At 32.7% G+C, this 10,117-nt stretch overlaps 1 protein-coding gene across 1 annotated transcript; it reads right to left on the bottom strand.

Annotated features, from left to right (window-relative positions):
* On the bottom strand, nt 3,917–8,020 carry LOC109708245 (ORM1-like protein 3). The gene is made up of 3 exons (XM_020229910.1): nt 7,615–8,020; nt 5,784–5,932; nt 3,917–4,390 (listed from the first exon to the last, which is right to left on the bottom strand). Exons 1-3 carry the CDS (start codon nt 7,798–7,800, stop codon nt 4,252–4,254), a joined length of 474 nt encoding a protein of 157 aa, XP_020085499.1. The 5' UTR covers nt 7,801–8,020; the 3' UTR covers nt 3,917–4,251.

Raw genomic sequence — 10,117 nt, 5'->3', positions numbered from 1 at the left:
CCCTCTCTTCAATAAAAGTTACTAATTGAACAATGATTTTGACAGCATATTTGTGCACAATTTTATATAGCTTGAAAAGAAGAGGAGCATATGTTTTTTTCTCTTCTAGTTATAATAATAAATTATGAGGATTGAAGAATAAAGTAAATCTATATATTTTCAATTTTTATTTTTTATTTTATATATATTAGAATCAAAGAAATAGATATCTTTGTATTTAGCTATACTGGATTTTATACAATGTAAACTACGAAAACTACCGCATAATTGATAACTTTACTCCAAAAAACAGATTTGTTGAGCTATTTGATAAAGTTTACAGTATTTAATTGCCAAAACAAAAAGTTCAAGCACATGTTTGTAAGACTGCTACATGTCAGGAGGGGCCTTTGTATATTTTCCTCAAAATCTAATTTGAGGAGCCAAGTGCATCTAGTGTTTATAAAGACTTCTATAGGGTGCAACCCTGAAGCTCCAATATAGTTCCTATATCAAAAATTTAACACTCAACAGAGAGGTCAAATGCAGATATTCACAAATACAACCAACCATGAATAATCTTAGCATATGTATGTCAGTATGTCTAAAATTTTGTGGCGGTAGATGAAATAGCATGGATCCAAAGACTAAAAAACAAATAGTAAATATTATTTATTCACTATTAATAGCAGTTTTTATCAACTGTCATATGTAGGAGCGTTGTTGGTCAGTGTCGTTCGATCAGACAACCGTCCAACTTCAACATTAGCGAGAACTGATTGCGTGTTTGTAATTTCGTGACGTATCTATAAACCTATATGAAATCTCAATGTCTTTTGCCACGTGGCGAGTTATATTCTTCATTCTCATAACCCCTCATTAAACCAAACCCTTCATTTTCATAATCTAACGTTTTCATATTTATATATATAAAGTAATTAGTAATTGAAAATGATTAGTGCTTCATGCTCTTCTTTAAATAAATAAAAATTTCTAAATTAATGCACATTTAATTTGACCGTTTTTTTTTCTAGGAGTGAAATCTTTAAATAAAGTTTCCAGTAAAAATTAAATATGAGAATTAAATTCCCCATTTACCCTTTTATATTGTCTTTTATTTTGCATAGATAACGGTTACAAAACTTTTTAATTATAAGTGCACTATAAATATTTACTAGAGTAGAATAAAAAATTTGTCAAATTTTTGGTCAATAATACTATATTTTTTCTTGCTTTCGCAACATAGTAGATTAGCTTATTCTCCTTTTCTTTGTCATGCATTCATAGCCTTCCAGTTTTTTATTTTTCTTAGCCAATTTGCACCGTTATCCTTCATCAAGAAAGTAGATTAATCTGATCAAATTAATATATTTATTTCATTAGAGAATAAGATAATCAATTAAAGACTTAGTGTAAGGTACCAATTCATTTTTTTTCTTTATTTTTTTCTTTTTTTTCCTTCAGAAAGCAAAGACCATATTAATTTTTTATATACTATACCACAAAGAATTGATAAGTTCATCTATAGATAATTTATTATCACTTATCTTGTATGGCTGAAATTAAGCTATATTGCATACGGTTGCTATAGCGTCTGTGTGATTTGGTTCAATTTATGTTAAGAGGTGCTTTGGCCAGGGTTTAACGTTGCTATAGCGTCTGTGTGATTTGGTTCAATTTATGTTAAGAGGTGTTTTGGCCGGGATTTAACGGGAATACGTATGTTACAGGCTGAGTTCTAATTTATTTTTACCCGATCAAAACAAGTCGATTCCGATTCCGATTCCAATTCCGAGAAAGGTAGTTAATCGCAACTGCATTAACAACGCACCAAATTCTGCGCACCGAAACTCGAGCAGACTGACCGTCCCTAGAGCAAGTGGCAAAAGACTTGATAATTGGTACTCGAGATTCCGAATTCAAGTCGATTCCGATTCCGATTTCGATTCCGATTCCAATTCCGAGAAAGGTAGTTAATCTCAACTGCATTAACAACGCACCAAATTCTGCGCACCGAAACTCGAGCAGACTGACCGTCCCTAGAGCAAGTGGCAAAGGACTTGATAATTGATACTCGAGATTCCAAATTCGAATTCTAGATGATTCACATTTCTAGCTAAATTTATTTCTAAATGAAATAAACGAAATGAATAGCGTGCTATCTATCTCTCTCAAAAAAAAAAAAAAACAACTCGAGCAGGTAGAAAGTGCTTTTGCAAAACCCAAGCAGCCGGCATCGAAAATCCCAGCAGTACCCTCGTCTAGTCGTCTACCTCGCCCGACCAAACCAGCAGCCTACGTCCGTTAGGGAAGCTCCCGCGATGGGCGCCCAGCAACTCTCCCCTCTGACTTCCTCTCACCGTGACCCACTTCAAACGGGTCAGCGAATTATAATAAACACTACTTTTGGTGCTTTGGGATTTTTTTTTTAAGTATAATTTCGTTTTTGTGGCTTCTGCTTTAGTTTTGTTGAACTCGTGGCATGATCTTCTCAGTAGGTTTTTTTTTTTTATTTTACAGTTCTTTACAAATTATACAATTGAATGATTAGATTTTAATCTTAAAAAATTATAAATTATATTTTTTTTTTGTCTTTTGTTTTTTTTCTCTCTCTTTTCTCTTTAGTCCCGTTCTGTTTAACATTAAACATTATTCTCTAAATTTTCAATCTTTCTATTAAGACTGTTTTATATCTAAACACTGTTTTGTAGGCACTATGGAAGTTGATAAACCTTCGTCCGAAAAAATTATGAGGCATGAAGTTGATTTAGGTAAATTTTCTTAACTACTTTTGAACTAAATTAAATTTATCATGTTTTATTTATTTAGATTGAATTAAATTTATCATTATTTACTCACTTTTGTTTATGTACAGAGCCTCCTTATTACGTAATGGTTGAAAATACTTTTGAGGATACATTTTTTATTTACGACACCAACGAGGATTTGAACATTTATTCCAAGATAGCTGCCCTAAAATCCTCAGATACTGTGGGGATGTTCAAATCTCAGTAAGGCCAATCACCTTTAATTGATCCTATATTCGCATGGCCCAACAAATCATATTTTTTTTCTTAGAATTCATCGATTCCATTATAATTTATAAAAAATTATCTTTATTATTATTATTATTATTATTATTATTATTATTTTTGTTTGAATTTGATTGGCTGTACAGTACTGACGTGATGTAACTGCAATCCAGAAAACTTCCTCTATCTGGTGATTAGTAGATAGGCCCACACAAACAGGTGCGCATTGCCAAATCCACGCCAACATAAACTAATCAACAAATGTTCCTGCTCAAGGGCTGTAGAGCTCAATAAACTAGATGCAAACCTGGAAAATGTCTGATCAAAATATCACACTGCAATTAAACACCCTACAAAGAGAAATACGCTGTTAAGACATTTTAAGAAAATGAATTGCTTCTGAAATGCCAGCAGTGGACTCTCACATAGCCCGAAACCACGTCGAAGTTCTAGGACCACTCTGACATTCCGATAACAGATTAGATCCGGCCATTATCATTTCGACCAAGCCAATAGTTTAATGGAGAGCATGAAGTTGTAAGCAACCAAATCACTACCCAAACAAAAGAAAATCCCTAATAAGTCTTTGTAATCTGATCGCGAACTCTACGCATGATTAGCCAATAATTAGACCAAATATATTGCTCAGTCCAGTCATTATTCTATGATTATTACCTCCTTGATCCACCGGAACTTAATATCATATTCGGACTTCAAGTTATTTTGTTCAGAATAAGATACATCACATTGTAAGTGAAATATACTATCCTAACAAATCATAAATAGCAAAACAGGCCTTAGTATTAGAAAGACATATAAGAGGCATCTCACTCATTCTGTAAAACAATTGTAACCTACAGCCTCTTTGGCTACTCGTCAAAATTTTCACACTCCACATGACGGAGTAGTCCTATCAACTCAAAATTTATAGCAATGGAGCATTTATTCATAACAAGGGTAAACTGTACATAGTGGCACCAAACAGATTCTTGCACCATTGTTTAAAAAAAGAAAAAAAAAAACAGATAACAGCATGAAAGTTACAGATTGCCAGCAGCTGAAAAACATCAGTTTCTAAAGTTTTTCTATACAACGATTACAAACCTCCTACCATGACTTGCCGGAACTGGTTGATGATTGATACTTAAGCAGAGCCCATTTAGTAAGTTATAAGCATCCAATAAATTTAACCGGACAAAAAGACCTAAAGAGAAACCCTTTCGTGAGTTTATGTTGCCACTTAATTACCTGCATTTATTCCAAAGATGCGGACCTTGTGCATGTTAGGCAATTTAGCAACAACCAGCACCATCACTGCAAGAGTGTTGAGGAAAAGCATTGGATGTTGGTAGTCTGTTGTGTGTGACGCTATCAAGTACCTGGTATCAAAGAAATATAGAGAAACCACCTCAATACTTTATCAAAGAAATATACAGAAACCATCTCAATATTCTTGTTATATGATCACCGCATTATGTTAACTGGAACTATACCCGACATGTATCTGTAGACCTTATTAGTGCATGATTGCAGCTCTCCATGTAATAGATATCACACTTTTCAAGCAGGACTATTAAATTAGGAAAGAAAAGTGAATAGTTGGACTCTGTTTTCAACACTTGTACAACTTTTACAATATCACCATAACAGGGTTCAAAGTTTTGCATAGAGCCTCGTAGGTTCATAGCCCACAAAAAGGGAATGCATAGCTCTTTGACCAAAGAATGAAAATAACCAATATAACAATATAAGATATTGAAATCACCTCTATTTGAGAAGGAAAAAAACTCACAAAGAATGCAACAACTTATTAACATAATCAAACTTAATGGGCATTAGACATATAAACAAAACGATAGCACCTATTGGAACCTTTGCATTAAGCAATCATAAGAATCTGTATCCATCTGTTAGGAACTACTATAGGAAGTCATTTATCTGCTGTAGACCTTGGTTATTATGATCATTACTTCAATTTCAATTTCTTATCAAAAAATATTTTATAACTCATGCGCTCAAGTGTTATAATCTGACAATTTTACTTGTCCATGACTGAGAGTGTTATAATCTGACAATTTTACTTGTTTATGCTTTATAGTAGCTAGTCATCTCACTTATGTGCGAAGGTCAACTATGTCATGATATTCATTGATCGATATTCATTACATCCTTGTTAAGAATGAGCAGGATTCAGGCACATCTCTATACTTCATCTTCACATATTGGAATATGGGGGAACAACAAGCCCATTGATGAATGTTGTCTAGTGCAGGGAAATTGATGTTACACAGATGGAACATGTAAAGCAAACAACCGAAGAAGCTGCTTCTCCAATCAGAAACAATGCAACCGATTTATGTCATGTTTGTTAACTAACACGTTTGCCATCTAAATTTCCAGGTACGGTATTAGTACACTCCAAACTGCAGTGAACTGTATACATCTGTGGAAGAAATAGAAACACCCACCCACTTGAAAGTAAGGAAAAGGATAAACAAACATGCGTGCCTGCATGTACCCATGGAAAGAAGACTTCATGAAAACATCATAGGCTTAGATCATAACGGTGGCTACAACATATGAAAAGAACATAGACTTTCATTTCTTAGTTTCTCTTAGTCCAAGGGGTTATACTAGTGCCAATTTGGGATTTAAAGATTTGCCTAATATAATTTAGGTGTACTTAATGCCCATGCAAATAATAGTTTTAGCATTTTTGTGCCCCCAATCTGTGCACAATATGGTGGCCAAAGATGATGAAAGAATACTTACAGAACCACGGGTACTACAACCAAAAACTTCCTATTCCGAGTCAGCTGTTTGCCATTGTCCATTTGCTCCCACCAAGTCAAAGTGTTGTACATTCCCTGGTCGTCAGCAAAGGGAGTTCCCTTCTTCCAATGGAAGAAGTGGTAAGTGATCTGAAACACACAGATTTCATAAGGAAAGCTCTAGAAAATCAGAAAGAACCAAATATAAAATATAGAGAGAACTCTGCAGGAAAAAGATAAACTTTATGTGAATACACAAGCAAGTCAACAATAAACAAAAGAAGATAATTTACGGGCCAAAGATCAGAATTAAAAAGAAAAGCCTGTAAAAATATTAAAAAGCAATTTATCATTACAACAATCTAAAACTGAAATGTAAGTATTGGATTACTGTTGCATGCAGATTGCAGATGCAATAATGAAAAGACATTCTTTGATGTCGTTTCTGATTATTTGATCCCCTAACCACACAGCAATGATGCTGTTGTGCTACTAAAGCTTAACTATCATATTACTTAATATTGTTATAAAACTGATGTTGATCAGATGACAAACGGCTTATTTGCTTTCCATCATCTTAAATTATGCATTCTTATTAGTATTTTCCCACCGATTTTCTGCTTACCTTACCACAACCTTCATGCATCCTAGGTTGGGTCTGTCCTTACAAATAAAAAATAAAAAAAATTAGGAGCTCTTTACATGAATCATCTCTCTTTCGCAATTTAGATTTAGTCAGTGCCATATAATAGCCTAAACAATTTGCAAATAAAGTCCTACTGATCACCTCTAACCATGTCATATATAGTCTGTCCCTGCTTCTTTTGACATCAAATGTAAGGATTGCTTTCTCTCGTGAACAACGAATTCACATCTCTACGTAGCATCGTGCATTCCTAAATGAATGAACCCTCCTTATCTACAATTGAAGCCACTCCCACTATAGACCAAAAGTTTTCATTGGAAATCCCGTCTTATCAACGATAATCGCTCATCCACCTTTGCATTCTCATCTCATTTATGCTCAAAGAAGGGTCTTTTGTTTCTTTTGTTTCTTGATAGCCAAAACAGTCTAACAATCACAAAAAACACGCGGACCGTATACATGTCTAACAAAAAGTTAACTTGAAGTTCTACATGTGTCTATAAAATCACAGAGAAATGACCTATAAAAGATCCAAAAGAAATAGTTCTCTTCCAATATATGTTCAAGAATTCCTAAATTCCTTATCTTTTCAATGCAATCCTTATAATAGCTACAAAATATTTCCAACTAACAACATACAAGAATAATTACTTATTGTAGCATTTCCAATTTGAAATAAAGAATCACCGAGAGTTTAGCTTCTTCTATAACATATCTTATGGGAAGTAATATCTTTCGACAGGCAAATTACCTGAAACATATATCTACAACAAGAACTGATTCACAAATTTAATTCAATCAAAAAAGAGAATTTACCCATGACTGCTCACAGCAACAAACCATCGAATCCCAAACATTGCAAAGTGAAATATTTCTCACATGAACAAAGCAACGATAAGCATATCAACCATCCTCAAGCAAGATAGCACCCAAAACTGAAACCGATTACTCATTAGACAAAAACTTTCCCTAACTGCACAAAGCAAATCAAATCTCCCATCAAACTCTTCCAAAAAAGTTGTTCTTTTAGGAACTCATGCGCTCATATTCCCCCAATCAGCAACCCCGATTCAATCAAGAAACCCTATTTTCCAAAACCAAATCATCCAGACCCAAATAAACGCAGCTAAATCAACAAACGCTAAATTCGTAATCGGAGATCAAAAAGGGGTCAGGGGAGGCGTACGGCGAAGTGGAAGAGGTTAACGATGGTCCACGCCATTCCCGGGGAGCACCCGAGGACGGAGAGGACGAGAAGCCACGAGAAAAAGAGGATGAGGATGTAGGTGGTCCACACCCCCGGGTACATGAACCACTCCGTGTTCTTGTTCATATCCGCTGGGGGCACCGCCTCCACGTAGAGCTTCGCCATGGATCCCCCTCTCTCCCTCTCCTCTCCTCTCCTCTCCTCTCTCTCTATCTCTTCGCCCTATGATGGTGATATATATATATATATATATATATATAGAGCGAGAGCAAGAAGACGAAGAGGAAGAGGAAGAGGAATTAGGGTTTGATGGGGTCAATCGAGGAGAGCGAGAGAGGGTGAAAGGGATCGAGAAGGGGGAGAAAACGGTTCAAAGAGGGAGGCGAGAAAGAAACATTATTTAATTTTTTTATTTTATTTTCTTTATTTATTACATTCGACCGGTTTTGCCACGGTTGTTGAATTTTTTTTATATATAAATGATCCTATCAATTTCTATAATAATTATAAAAATATTTTTTTAAAAAAAATAATTATAAAAATAGATCTTTAATAAAATATATTGAATTTTTAAAAAAAAATAATATGAACAGTAAATAAATCACCATATTTAAATATGACGAATTATTCACCGCTTTTGTGTAAGCAAAAAATAACAGAAAAATACTATTTGTATACTAAATTTTTTTGTGTAAATCTTACCAGCTTTTCATCTATAGGCTTGGACTATCTTTTTCTTTATTTTTAGTTAAAAATAAAAGATGATAATAGTAGTATGAAAAAGATGTCATTTGGACGATAAGAATACAAAAAATTAGGGTAATTTCATTCGTACTTCTGAAAAGTTCAAAGTTATCGTAAATGTCCCTGCATAATTTATAATATCAAAATTATTTCTGCAAAAAATCAGTAACTGATAAGTTTTCATGAGTTATGCAGAATGTGTTAATCATTATTAGTTTGCATCTTTGGAATAGAAAATAAATACAATGCTCGAAGAACAGCCATTGAAAATTAATAATTTCGTATTTTACAGCTTTGACTTTGTTATATTCTTTTATTTTTTCTTTATATTTATATTTATTTTTATTTATTTAATATATATTTTTATTAAAAAATTTTATCCGTCGCATCGCGCTGGTTTCTACACTAGTATATAATATATAGGGATAATTATCCTTATACCTCTCAAAACTTTTACACGTATCTTTTTTTTTGTTTCTAAGTATATCTTTTGCATATTTTTTCTTATTAAAAAATAATCATGCTCTTAGTATAGTATTCATTGAGTCATCTAGAATTAAATTCGGATTAAATTTTTTCAAAGTTAAAAAGGAATCAAAATACCTCTTTTAACATTATAAATTATTATGAAGGTAATTATCCCTTTTAAGGGACAATTATTTATATACACATGAAATGTTCTAGACTTTCTTATTTACCTTTTTTAGAAGACTAATATGTAAAGTGCCCTTCTAACATTATAAGTTATTTCAAATATAACGCTAGCTTTAAATTTTATTAGTGATTTATATGTAATTATGAAATTGTGAAGTTGTGATTGCTATGATAATTCACATGTAATTGTGTTGAATTATTGATTTAGCCATGGTAATCTATTTTTTAGCCATAATTGTACTTTTTATAAGCTTAAAAAGAAAGATGATCGCTAGAACATAACCGTTGGAGAATAAACAACAAAATATTTGACATTTTAAGGACAACTAAGAAAAATGAATGATAGTAAAAAAAAATATTTGAATAAGCAAAATAGTAATTTTGTAGAAATATCAACTTTCGTAACAATGCACTATCAGAATCTATTGTAGGGCTATATATTTGAAAGAAATTGGAACATTAAAAGAGTATTTTTCTTTTTTTTAGGGATAATTTCCTACATGCCCTTTAAAACTTCAGAAATATCTTATTTATTCCTACTTTTTTTTTTTTTTCCAATGTACCCTCATTTGCTCCTCCGTTACTCCAAAATATCTTTGCAATTACCATCCGTTAAGTTAATTTGGGTTAAACATGAGTTAAATATCTACCACAGTTAAAAAAAATTAAAATGCCACTTTTTCCCTTAATTTAGGGGGAAATAAGAAATATTGGTGATGGTAGAAGGATATATTTGAAAAGACTAAAAAGCAAAATGCTTTTTATACTCTTAACTTAAGGGCAAATAAGAAAAGTCGGTGATGATAGAAGGGTATATTTGAAAGGGCAAAATAGTAATTTCATAGAGATAACAGAGTTTATCAATATATTTTAACTCTAGAAATATATTAGAAATAGGTTGGAATGTAAAAAATGTATTTTCAATATTAGCCTTCTAAGAGAGGTAAATCAAAAAGTCGAAAAATATAAGCAATTGCCCTTTTTTTTATATTAGTCTTCTTAACGGAACAAGTAAAAAATTGGAACTTTTCACAAGCATATAAGCAATTGCCCTAGATAATATTATCTAAAAATTTTACATGTT

This window comes from Ananas comosus, linkage group 3, assembly GCF_001540865.1.
Source record: "Ananas comosus cultivar F153 linkage group 3, ASM154086v1, whole genome shotgun sequence".
In the NCBI taxonomy this organism is placed as follows: Eukaryota; Viridiplantae; Streptophyta; class Magnoliopsida; order Poales; family Bromeliaceae; genus Ananas; species Ananas comosus.
The sequence above is the reverse complement of the archived record's forward strand: the minus strand, read 5'-3'. Positions and strand labels throughout refer to the sequence as shown.